This window comes from Natrix helvetica (assembly GCF_964273705.1).
Source record: "Natrix helvetica genome assembly, chromosome: 2".
NCBI classification, from domain to species: domain Eukaryota; kingdom Metazoa; phylum Chordata; class Lepidosauria; order Squamata; family Natricidae; genus Natrix; species Natrix helvetica.
The window spans coordinates 16,908,232-16,921,885 of NC_138552.1; the positions used below are offsets into that span (position 1 = coordinate 16,908,232).

At 41.5% G+C, this 13,654-nt stretch overlaps 1 protein-coding gene across 7 annotated transcripts in view; it reads left to right on the top strand.

Annotated features, from left to right (window-relative positions):
• NEDD4L (NEDD4 like E3 ubiquitin protein ligase) overlaps positions 1 to 13,654 on the top strand; it is a 344,860-nt gene that overhangs the window by 263,272 nt on the left and 67,934 nt on the right. For all 7 annotated transcript variants that reach the window (XM_081945708.1, XM_081945710.1, XM_081945712.1 and 4 more), the window contains 2 exons: positions 10,734 to 10,866; positions 11,928 to 12,101. In XM_081945708.1, the coding sequence (XP_081801834.1) occupies positions 10,734 to 10,866; positions 11,928 to 12,101 (307 nt within the window). The remainder of the gene's footprint in view (positions 1 to 10,733; positions 10,867 to 11,927; positions 12,102 to 13,654) is intronic.

The following is a 13,654-nucleotide window of genomic DNA, read 5'->3' on the forward strand; positions in this document are numbered from 1 at the left end:
TGAAGTCCATACATCTTTAAATTGCTGAGTCTAATCACAGTCTAAAAGACCTAATCTTGAAGTGCTTAATCAGCAGCTGGAATCTCTGTGGTCATAGGCAGTGAACTCCAAAGAATCATGCTGGGATAAACATGTGCTCTCATTTATTTTATTTTACGATCATAGGATAAACTTGCTTTTATGTTTTTTTCATAGCATGATTGTGGGTTTTCTTCAGTGGCTCATTATGATTGAAAACAAGTTGGATGTTTGGTCTGATCTAACCACGTTTTCTTTCTACTCCATATTCTAAAAGGAGATTGCTGCTGATAGACACAAATAGATACAAATACTATTGCTAACTAGAGATAATCTAATTGAGACCACTAAATGTAGGGGTGAAAATGCTGGCCCCAAAATCCAGAGACTGTAAGTTCTAGTCCTTCCTTAGGCATGAAAACAATTTGGTGACATTAGGGCAGTCACTGTGTCTCAGCCCAGCCTACCTCACAGGGCTGTCGATGTGAGCATTAAGTATGTGTTTTGCCTTAAATTAACCAAAATAAAGGCAGAATAAAAAACAAATAGTCTAAACTTAATAACCTGGCCTGATTTTTGTCATGCGATTGAAGGAGGAAACGTTACGGGCATATGTCTTATTTGTAGACATCTGCCTACAGATTTTCTCTCCTTCTGTTATATGACAGAAATCAGGCCTCCAATTAACCTCAGCTTCCTATTTCACCTGACTGTGAAACAATGGTTGGTTTATCTTCTTGGCTTGCTGCATCACAGGTACCATACAGTTCAGACAAAACAGGAAACCATTAGAGACTTCGCAGTTTGATGTCTTCAACAATGATGGGAAGTCCGAAAGAGCGGGGTGTGTGGAAAGGCTCATAGATAATATTGATTTATTAAGCTGAGGTGAAATTATCTCAATCTGTCAATTGGGTTAAAATCTTGACTAATAAAGGAAGCATTGTTTACAAACATTCTGCCGTGATTAATGAATTAGCCTATAATAATCATGTGGCTACAGCAAGCTCATGTTGTGACTTTGGAGAATTGTGATTTTTAAAGGGTGGGGCTTTTTTTCCAGTTCACACTATTAAATTTTTGCAATTACAGGTTATGTCATTTTGTTTGTAGGCTGTGCAAACGGCTTAAATTTGGAGGAGAAATTCAGAGGAATCCTTCCAAAGATGTGCTTGCAGTTATAGCAATAGCACTTAGACATATATACCTCTTTACAGTGCTTTACAGCCCCTTCTGAGCGGTTTGCAGAGTCAGCATATTGCCCCCAACAATTGGGGTCATCATTTTACCCACCTCAGAAAGATGGAGTCAACCTTGAACCCGTCAGGATTGAACTCCTGGCAGTGGGCAGAATTAGCCTGCAATACTGCATTCTAATCGGGTGGGTTTCAAAAATTTCAGCAATGGATTCTCTGCTCGCTTGCTGGGTGGGCGTAGCCATGGTGGGTGTGGCCTAGTCAGCTTCCTGTACCACGGCGGAGGGGGGGTGTTTTCACCTTTCCCAGGCTCCGGAGGCTTTCTCGAGCCTCTGGGTAGGCGAAAACTGCCTCCCCCTGGGTCCAGAGGCCTTCTGGGAGGCCAATTTTCTCCCCTCCCTGAACCTCCATGCGAGCCCTGCACTTACCTCGCATCCAAAATGGGCAACGTGTCCTGGGAGGGGAGGGGTGGGATAGCAGGGGCAGGTGTGGTGGGCGGGGCCAGCCAGGAATGGGATTTAGAGGTTTTCCGAACTGGCCATACTGTTAGCTACGGATTCCTCCGAACCCGGGCGAACCTGTAGTAGCCCTGATACTAACTACTTTTATGATTATGATGTACTGTGTCTTCTTAAAGGCTCTGTTCATCTACTTGAGTATCTCTTCACTTTTTCTGAGCATGCCTAGATGATGTGGGGAAGAGAGCCACAGTGAACCACATGCAAGTCTTCAAGCTCCTTAGGTCTTCATGCAGTGGCTTTGCAGTCCAAATAGTTCAAATCTTATTGATTTATAAAGCTAACTTGTAATTTACTGATTATGAAGCATGATAGTTAAAAATAATTATAATAAAACTTCTAATGTCCTAATATTTTTTCATATAATTTCTCTCTTTTATACTTATCCCAATTCTTTATTTTTTTTATTTATTCATACTTTTCCTTCCAACTTTATGTGATTTGCCGCCCAATACAAAGCTTAGTTAAATTACTGAGGTTTATTGAGGTTTTGCAGGCTTTAACCTGAAAAATACTTCCATTTACCCCACTGGACTAAAGTACATTTAACCCTGAAGTGTACATTTAACCCACAGTAAGGATGAATATGATTGGGCTGTTAAATCTACAACCATGTTTGGGAGTAAGGCTAAATTATGTAAGTAAAGTATGTTTAAATGCGACTTAGACCTGAGTTATACGGGAAATCAATGCATCTGCTACATACCATGTTTATAAATGTACATTGTCTTAAAACAGAGCTTTTTAAATGCACTGTGATCTGGATTATTATTATTTTTTAAGTCAGATTTTGCACTCTTTGGAGGAAGGGACCTTTCTGGGGTGTTGGCTGCATTTCTAAAAGACCGATTCTCAGCCTTAATTATAGAATTGCTTTATAATGGGCTTCCTGTCAACATTCCAATTTAATTCCATAAAATGTAGTCTGCTTCGCTGTATTGATTAGCTCTCAGAAGTCTTCAGGGCCATGGAACTGCAAAATGAGGAGGAAATTACCCTTCTAGGATGGATGCTTGCTCTTGCTATTGTAAAGATTTGTCACATTTTATTGCTCTATTTGGGAGTTGTCTCCACTATAATATTGCTGATAATAGATTCAGTAAGTGATGCTCATTTTTTCCTTGAGAGAGAGGGAATAAGTAGTGTATGTTCACAGTAGAAATAATGCTATTACTTATAATGCTATTACTCTGCAGATTTTCTCCAGAGCAATTTTGTGGAGTGAACTCCAAAAGTGATGGGACAGAAAAAAAGGATCAAATCCTTTTCTGAAACTTTCTTTTCTTTTTAATTTGTCCAGTGCAGTGGTGAAATTCAATTTTTTTTACTACTGGTTCTGTGGGCGTGGCTTGGTCTGCGTGGCAGGTGAAGGATACTACACAATCCCCATTCCCTCCCCACTCCAGGGGAAGGATACTACAAAATCCCCATTCTGTCCCTACTCCTGGGAGAAGGATATTATAAAATTTCCATTTCCACCCCACTCTGGGGCCAGCCAGAGGTGGTATTTGCCGGTTCTCCAAACTACTCAAAATTTCCGCTATTGGTTCTCCATAATCTGCTGAATTTCACCCCTTGCTATCTTCCTCTCTGTGCAGAAAAAGCAAATGGATGGATCTCTGTTATGAAGTTTGACTGAGGACTGCCCCAAAAGAGAACAAACAAGGGCCACAGATTGCCCATTCCTGTTGTGGGACAGTAGTTTTCAGTTATGTTTATCTTTCAATCCTTCTCCTAAAGGTGCTTTTCCAAAAGGAAATGGGACTTTCTTAGTTTTTTCCTTGAATATGTTTCGCTTCTCATCCAAGGAGCTCCTTCAGTTCTGAGAAGCAAAAGGTTTTCAAGGAAAAAACCCCAAGGAAGTCCAGTTCTTTTTGGAAAATCACCTTTGGGACAACCATGATCTGGATGATTAAGAATCTGCGTAGACTTTCAAGTCTTCGTTTTCCATTCCTGTGGAAATTCTTTCGTCATGGAATATTTAGAATGTGGAACATACTATCTTCATTCTGGATATGTCTTTAATTACCTGTTTCAAAACCTTAAAACCCCACTGCATGTCTGACCTCTTTCAAAAGTCTTTCCTTCCTAAGAATTCCCAGCACTAATGTGGTTATGGCAAATTGGGGTTGATATCCTGTCTTTTGTCCTGTCCATCGGGTTTCAAGGCAGTTTATAATAAAGTAATGCAAACTCAGTAAAGTGCAGATAGAACTTGACTTAAAACAGTTCATTTAGTCACCATTCAAACTTACAATAACAGTGGGAAAAAGTGACTTGTAACAGTTTTTCACACTTACAACTCTTGCAGCATCCCCATGCTCATGTGATCAAAATTCAGGCATATGGCAACTCACTCATATTTATGATGGTTGCAGTGTCCTGGGGTCATGGAATCACCTTTTGCAGCCTTCTGACAAGCAAAGTCAATAGGGAAGCCAGGTTCCCTTAACAACCGTTTTAGTAACTTATCAACTGTCATGATTCACTTAACAACTTTGATTTAAAAAAGGTTGTAAAATGGGGGCAAAATTCATTTAACAAAGGCTTCGCTTAGCAACAGAGGTTTTTGGCTCACTTCTGGTCGTAAATCGAGGACCACCTGTAACAGGCTTCTTATTTTATACATTTCCATTTCTTCTGTCCATTCTAATCCCAGCCAAATGGTATAAATTATGATCAACATTTGTTTGGCCAGAACTAAAGCCAAGCAAATGGCACTCAGCAGTCATAAAATTCGGAATGCCCTGTGTGGAAATGTATTATCCTGTTACTGGGGTCAGATTTCTTATAGGAAAGATAATTGTTCTACAGAGCACTGAAAGGCATGCAAAGAACAATGGGCCAGTATTCTCCGTTCCTCCCTCCCTTCCTGAGCATTAATATCGGCCAGACACATTGACAATCTCAGTGCATCTTTCAGTCCTAATACTTAGAGGCATTATCTGGGCACATCATTTGTGTGCTATGTTTTAGTTTTCATTGAGCGCAGACTTCTCTAAGATGGGGCAAATTAGAATGACAGTTGCCTTAATTGTCAGTGTTAGCCTTGCTGTCTGGAGTTAAAGTATACATGAAATGCTCTGTATTTTATACTTGATGCTCTGTCATTCAGGGGAAGCTGCCTAGAATCTGTAAACAGCTTGCAAATTGTAAATTGATTAATTGATATAGGTAATCCCGGGTTATGTGATAAATTATGCGATAAGTGCCCCCTTAGGAGCAAGTCCCCAAACTGCAAATCTTGCAGTACCACGACAGAGGCTCTGCAACATTCGTCCTGCTTGTTGCTGGCCAAAACGGAGCTTCAGAGGGGCAGGTTGGGTTTTGTTCTGTACCATGTTAACTTTTAATGGTCACTAAACAAAGAGTTATAAGTTGAGAACTACCTTTGCTGTTGGAAGGAGTGGAAGGCAGATGAGCGTAGACATTTACTTTCAGTTGGCATGCTCAACAGAGTTCTTTAACGGGACTCCTGATTATAGCTAGCAATATTGCCACATTAAATGGCACTTCTCTAATGCTTCTTTGTGATTTTAAACTTTACAACCCAAGATGCCTGTGTGGAGACCGTTGTAAACAATTCGGGGAACCGTAAAGCCGTATTACAGTAAATCATTTTTAGAGCATTATGAGTAAACGCCTCTCCAGCAAACTTCTGAACACAGGAGATTGCTAAAATCTAGAAGACGTTAATGACGTACACATTTATTCAGCTAGAAGAAATTCTCATTTTAAAGAAAATAATGCAGTGCCACATGTTCAGTTTCTTCTATAGAAAGGTATTTAAGGTTTTGTTCACATTCTATACATTTCTTGATTAAGTTTCAGCTTCATGATTTGCGCATGTTTTGCTGATAGAATTATTTTGAAGGAGCCAACTTCTACAAGTTTCCAACTTGTAAAATCTCCAGTAAATGGATGTGTAACCTTTGGTTGTGCACATTTATTGAAAAGCCACAGAGTCACTTTGATCCACAAGATGGGCAGCAAATAAATTTGATGAATAAAATAAAATAAATGAAAGGAGCTCATGACCTCTCTGGCTCATGGATTCTACTGTTCAACTGTTCTTACTAGTAACAAGTCATTCCTGGCATTCAAAGAAATTCCCCCTGTGTTTGTTTCATGGCCTGCATACTGGAATGGTAGGAAAGATTGTGGCTTTGTGGCCTTCCAGGTTGTCCTGTCTGTCTTCTCTTCACAAGGGGAAAGATACACTATTTTTCCATCTTTTGGTCTTGTACTATATGAATCACTCTGTATGCTTTGTGAATCCTGCATGTAATGCTTCAGTAAACTATAGACCCGTGATGGCAACCTATGGCACGCGTGCCACAAGTGGCACGTGGAGCCATTTGTCAGGGCACGCGAGGCGCTGCCCTGTCAGCTGGCCAGCGCGTATGTGCGCGCTGGCCAGCTGAGTTCACCTTTTTAAAAGCTATTTTTCGCCTTCCCCAGGCTCCAGAGGCTTTATAGGAACCTGGGGAGGGCGAAAAAAGGCTCCCCCGCCCCCCCCAGAGGCTTCAGGGACCGTCCCTGAAGCCTTTGGAGCGCTTAAAACGACCCTCTGAGCAACCCAGAAGTCACTTCCGGTTTGCTCGGAAGGTGGTTTTAAGCGCTCCGAAGGCTTCAGGGACCGTCCAAGGCTTCCCTGATGCCTTCGGAGCGCTTAAAACGACCCTCCGAGCAACCCGGAAGTCACTTCCGGTTTGCTCGGAAGGTGGTTTTAAGCGCTCCGAAGGCTTCAGGGACCGTCCGAGGCTTCCCTGATGCCTTCGGAGCACTTAAAACCACCCTTCGAGCAACCCGGAAGTCACTTCTGGTTTGCTCGGAGGGTGGTTTTAAGCGCTCTGAATGCTTCAGGGAAGCCTCCGGACAGTCCCTGAAGCCTCCGGAGGGCCTCTGGGCAGTCGGGGCAGGCTCTTTTCGCCCTCCCCAGGCTCCTATAAAGCCCCTGGAGCCTGGGGAGGGCAAAAAAAAATGTAAAAATGGGGGGGTCGTGCGCTGTGCGCGCATGCGCACTGGGGGGGTCGCGCATTGCATTATGGGTGCAGCACGCCCGCACTCGACCCCCCTGCGCTCCCCCCACTTGTGGCACGCGAGCCAAAAAAGGTTCGCCCTCACTGCTATAAACTGAAATAAAATAGTTCCCCTTGTTCCTATATTAGTGCCATTGATGGGTTTTTAGATGTGAGTGACATGGGCCTACTAGTGAAGAAGCTTGCCTTCCACTAGAAAGGTTGAGAGTTGAATCCTAGGTAGAGGCAGATGTTTTTCTCTTAGGGCACAAAGCAAAAAAAATCTGCTGCGAACTCCACATAGGCATTAGGAAGGGCATCCAACCAGTAAATGCTCGGCTCCATCAGTTGCTCAGACTCTACCGAAATTAAGGGTTGTACAAAGGAACAAAAATTCTTTTTTTACCATTGTGGGTGCTTTTGATTTTATTTCAAAATAAAATTAATGCTTTAAAAAAGGGCTGTGGATTTCCACTGTGGCAGCAGCCCAATATATGTACACACATACACAGAGACAGAGGTGGGTTGCTGCGGTACAGCTGTATCAGGAGTGGCCGGGAGCAGCTGAGAGCATACCGGCACGGTGGCTCAGTTGGCCCGCCCACCCGCCCGTGCTTTATAGCTGTTTTTATGGGAAACAGCAAAGTGCGCAAACAGTGTGCGGTGCCTGCGCGAGCCCCAACAATCAGCTGGTTGTTGCAGGGGCAGTGGATTGCGCACGCGTGCACAGCGCAAGTCAGGCACGTGCGCGAACAGTGTACCGGTAGTAACAGCAACGTACCACTGCACAGAGGCAGAGACAGAGAGAGCTTAATCTCTAGTCTGGAACAGGGTCAGTGATGGCGAAACCTTTTGACACTGAGCGCCCAAACCGAAACGTGCACGCATTCCAGATTGCTGGAAACCCAAAGACCAGCTGGCCGGTGCGCATGCACATTCCAGCCACCTGATCTTTGAGTTTCTGGCATGTGCATGTGCACCGGCCAACTGATCTTCAGGTTCAAGTGTGAAGACCAGCTGGCCGGCAGGCTTGCGCACAGCAGAAACCAGAAGAGCAGCGGGCGATGGCACATGTGCCCACAGAGAGGGCTCTGTGTACCACCTTTGGCACACACGCCATAGGTTCACCAGCCCAGCTCTAGTTTCTGACTCTTTTGGGTGATTGAAACAGTGATGAAATAGTGATTATTAACCAACCCTTTCTTTGGACGTGAGATTTATACTCAAGCGATTCATGATTTGCATGCCTTAGCAGGGCTCTTTGAACATCTAAAGGCTGATATTCATAAATAAAAGTAGAGATTGAAGAACTAGAAGGAAGTGGATGGACAGGATCAAAGGGAATTCTGGAAATTTTTTTGGAAGGGCAAATGATTATTATGAGGCAGGCAAGCAAACCCAGCTCATTAGCCTCCAACTCACAAATTCTTCACATATAAAGTTTAACTCTCTATCCATGTGGTATGCCTGCTTTCTGAGACTGGATATATTTTATATGTCAGGGTGTGGGGTGTGTCTTTTTACAAGCAAGTGGTTTGCTTGTTTGCTTCTGTCCACAATGATACAGATATTTCAGCAAAAGTGTTTATTCTTTGAGTCTGACTCATCATGCCATTTGATTTTTGTTTGATCTTCATTGGTCCCTATAACGTACAATTGTAGAAATAATCTAGATGGGATATTGCTTACCAAATTACTAAAATAGTTGTGCTGTTCAGTATCGCAGGGGAAATTGATTTATTACAATCAAGATTGTGGCATTGATAGCAATTGAAGCATGTTGTTAGTTGTGAAGTCGTGTCCCACCCATCACGACTCCATGGACGAAGGTTCTCCAGGCCTTCCTGTCCTCTACCGTCCTCTGGAGTCCATTTAAGCTCACACCTACTGCTTCGTTGATTCCATCCAGCCACCTCATTCTCTGTCATCCCCTTCTTCTTTTGCCCTCAATTATTCCCAGCATGAGGCTCTTCTCCAGGGAGTCCTTCCTTCTCATTAGGTGGCCAAAAGTACTTGAGTTTCATCTTCAGGATCTGGCCTTCTAAAGAACAGTCAGGGTTGATCTCCTCTAGGACTGACCTGTTTGATCGCCTTGCAGTCTAAGGGACTCGCAGGAGTCTTCTCCAGCACCATAGTTCAAAGGCCTCAATTCTTTGGCACTCAGCCATCCTTATGGTCCAACTTTCACAACCATACATTGCAACTGGGAAAACCATTGCCTTGACTATACACACTTTTGTTGGCAGGGTGATGTCTTTGCTTTTTAGTGTGCTGTTTAGATTTGCCATAGCTTTCCTCCCCAATTGAAGCATAGAAGTGTTAATAAACCAAATAAAAGAATTGTGCTATGGAATATATTTAATGGAAAAGAATTTAATATGCAACTTTGTTTAAGGATACCTTTCTTCCCTTGAGCCCAATATGATCTGTTCCAGCTTTCCTCAATAGAGTGTGCTCCATTTGTCGTTTTACCTACAGCTTCCAATATTCCTCCTCATTGACTATACTAGCTGGTATAATGGGAATTATAGTCACAAATATTTATGAGGTATCACATTAGAAATTCTGGAATTATAAAATGTGAGGGTTGGAAGAGACCTTGGTTATCATCTATACCATTTACCAGAAAGAGAATCCACCAATCTCTTAAGTCCTAAACAGCTGTTGTCAGTAAAAAATTTCCTGGATATTCAACCAAAATTCCTTCCTTCTAATTGAAATCCACTGTTTCTTTTTCCTGTCTTCTGAAATAAATTTTAACAATTCTACCCCACCTTCTACATGATAGCCTTTCAGAAGCTTAAGGACAACTGCCATGTCTCCTTACAGTCTTCTCCAGGCTAAGCACACTCAACACCACCAAACATTTATCCCAAGTTTTCTTTTTCAAAAGACCCCTATCATTTTGGTTCCTCTCCTCTGCATACCCTCTATTTTGAGAACATCTCTAACTTATAGTGCCCAGAATTGGATACAGTATTCTTGGTACAGTCAAACCCAGACAGAATAGAGAGGAATTATAAACTTTTCTTGAGCTGTATCTACTCTGTTTTATACCAGTACTGGTTTTATGTAGTTTTCTGTGTGAACTTTTAATTGGGAATGCCAGGAACCAAACTGAGAATTGTATGCTTAGACAACGTGTTGCCTGACAGTAATCTATGGATCATTTTCAAAATTATGTTTTTTTTTATTTATTCAATTGGGGAAAGTTCAATATGATATAAAACTTACTGTGTCCAAATTTTGTTTATATGAAATAATTGTGATCACGCAGTACACAAATATGTCTTTGTGACTGTAGGGTTGTATTTTTTACTTTCCATTGTTTCCTATTGCCACCCAACCATCCACTTACCCAGTAAATCCTGGAGGAGAGTGAGAAATTCCCAGAAAAATCATTCATGACATTCTATTTCATATGCAGAACTATTATTAATGATGTAGTAAGTTAAAACATTCAATTTTCTTCAAAAAATCAAAGAGGGGGGGAAAAAAGCCATAGAGCATGAGAGGATCTTCCCTTGAATTAAAGGGGATGCACAACAAACACAGTTGTATCAATAAGGCAACAGGGTGAACTTAAATTATACATGACAACCCGTGTTCTGCATCAGCTTGGACATTGGACCCCGTTCTTAATGGTTGCTGCTTTGATTATTGAAATTTGCCCTTAATCAAGCTAATAGCTTGAGACAACAAGCTTTGAAGGACAAGCTGATCATTATTTCATTTGATTTGCCAGAGATTTTGAGAAGTAATTTATCATTTGTCTCACATTATTAATAAGGATCTGATGCAGCAGAGACTTGAGAGGCTCTGACATTTTAATAGCTCAGTGTGTGTGTGTGTGTGTGTGTGTGTGTGTGTGTGTGTGCGCGTGCGTGCGCGCACTTGTGCTAACTTGGAAGTATTTCAGCTAATGATGTCTTTCTTCCTTCTCTGACTCATGTCTCTTTCACCAACTGTTGACATTTCAGGGATGTGGCTTCTGAATCTGACAATAACATCAGGCAGATAAACCAAGAGGCTGCCCACCGAAGGTTTCGATCAAGGAGACACATTAGTGAGGATCTGGACCCTGAGCCCCTGGACAGTGTGGATGTCCCTGAAGTACGTGCAGGATTTGAAACGGATCCTTTAATCGTTTTGGCCAACTGAATGTACTCACTTGTTTATTTATTTCCTTATTGAATTTTCTGTACCACCCTGGTTTCTCATGACTTAAGCCAAAATGACCCTTTAAAATGGCTTTAATTTGGACTCGTAGTTTTCAAATATAAATTTGTACCACAGGTAGGGTAGGGAAATCAGGGGTGGGTGGGTTGCTGCCAGTGTTACTACCGGTTCACAAACCTCGCGCTGTGCATGCGTGCCCTGTTCAATGTAAATTGTTCTTCGCGCATGTGCAAATAAATAAATAAATTAAACTCTTATAGTTTCCTTGATTCCTAGCTACGGTTATGGAAAGGAAGACCACAACTTTTCAACTTTTGTAAGAACCCTGCTTTTTTCTACTTGCCAGCTTTATTTTTTTTCTCCCTGTACCCATGTTGCTCAAACTTTACAACTTTAACTTCAACTCCCAGAATTCCCCTGGGAGTGAGCATGCATGCTGACTGGGGAATTCTGGGAGTTGAAGACCATATACTGTATCTTAAGGTTGCAAAGGTTGAGAAACAATGTCTTACATAATGTTCAAAGTATAGTATATAGAGAGCCAATGTTGATTGTCAGAGGTTAATTGTGTTCTAAGTCTCCTGGGTATTTATTTATAGGAGGGAAATGTCTGGACCAAACGTAATTTCTAATGTTGGATGTTCCCCCTTACCAGAGGGATCCCACTTGTGGTGTACTGTGAAGCTTTTACCATGGCAACTCCATTGCGCTGTACAGTAGAAGCCAGTATGGCAGTACGGCACAACAGGCTGTATCTTAACAGAACACACACACACCCGAGGGGTGTTAGGGGTGTCTTACCCCAATAGTATTTTTCTCCAGAGAGTAAGTCATCTGTGTACCAAGTTTGGTTGAAATAGCTCTAGGCGTTGCAGAGTTATGCTGGAACATACATACACACACAGCCTTTTTTTAATATATAGAAGATTGATGATAGCCAAGCAAATTGTAGAGAAGATTGGTGTATTTATTGTTGATACCTTTTTTTTCCTCAGCCGTGGGAAACCATTTCTGAAGAAGCGAACACAAGTGATTCCTTAAGCCTGTCCTTGCCCCCTCCGCCTGCTTCCCCTGTTTCTCGGACCAGCCCTCAGGAATTCTCTGAGGAATTGAATAGAAGACTTCAGATCACTCCTGATTCAAATGGGGAACAACTCTCTTCTATGATTGTAAGAGACTCAAACATTTCTTTTTACTGCTCTGCTAACATGCTCATTGTGATTTGTAGAACTTACCTCAGAGTCAACACAACTGGTAATGGTGTGTGGACATGGTGCTTCAGGCTACAAGGGTGTATGTTTGTTCCTCTTAGTTGCATTGAAATTATTGGACCATTCTACAGTGCACCACGATTATGATGCAAAGCATACTTACCCTGAGGGCAGTTTCCACAGAATTCAGTGATTTAAGTAAGCCAGTGTTTCTCAACCTTGGCAACTTAGAAAAAAGAATATAGAATAACAGAGTTGGAAGGGATCTTGGAGATCTTCTAGTCCAAACCCCTGCCTAAACAGGAAACCCTACACCACTTCAGACAAATGGTTATCCAACATCTTCTTAAATACTTCTAGTGTTCTAGCATTCACAACTTCTGAAGGCAAGTTGTTCCACTGATTAATTGTTCTAACTGTCAGGAAATTTCTCCTCTGTTCTAAGTAGCTTCTCTCCTTGATTAGTTTCTACCCCTTGCTTCTTGTTTTACTCTCAGGTGCTTTGGAGAATAGCTTGACTCCCTCTTCTTTGTGGCAATGTCCCTGAGATATTGGAACACTGCTATCATGTCTCCCCATGTCCTTCTTTTCGTTAAACTAGACATACCGAGTTCATGCAACTGTTCTTTATATGTTTTAGCCTCCAGTCCCCTAATCATCTTTGTTGTTCTAAACAACTTTAAGTTATATAACTTTAAGATGTATGGTCTTCAACTCCCAGAATTCCCCAGCCAATCATGGGAGTTGAAGTCCACACATCTTAAATCTGTCAAGGTTGTGAAACACTGAATTGAGCAAATAAGTCAAAGCAATTTTGAACCAAATCCAGTGAGCCTACTTTTGCGTAGACTGAGTAATAATATTTATGCTATTAAATGTGTATTCTGATTTCAATGGGAAGAGATTTTATTCTTACTCAATACTTCAGCGAACTTGACAAACAAAGTAGAAGTTCTCTGAATACTTCATTGAGATAAGTAAATAAACAAACAGGCAGGTAGGATTTTATTTCCTTTTTTAAAAATTTAATTTTAGATGTTCATATAGTAATTTTAACAGAATCCAATCTCGGTCAGTCACAGGGACCAGAGGTTTAGTCTTCCGAGCTTTCATACTGAGTTGATGGGCATAAATCTATGAGGAAAACATGTATTAATACTAAATAGTGCCCATGTATGAGTGAGCCTAATCTTTAGCAAAAACTGTAGAGGTAATTCTTTCTTCAGTGCCATTTCCACATTATGCTGAACCTCTCCATCCCCAGGGAACTTCTTTAGATAAACCTCTCCTCTCGGTGACTGACCCATCCAGATTGGATCCTGCAATTATTATCCTGGGACAACTGGATTTATCTTCGTTCATAATTCTAACAATTTATTTTCATATATAAATATGGCATACAACTGGAAAATTTATACCAACACCTGTGTATTGGGATAATTATGTTAATTCATCAAAAGGTTATTTTGCCTGCTTTCTTAACTCAGCAATTGCATTAATAGGCTGGGATG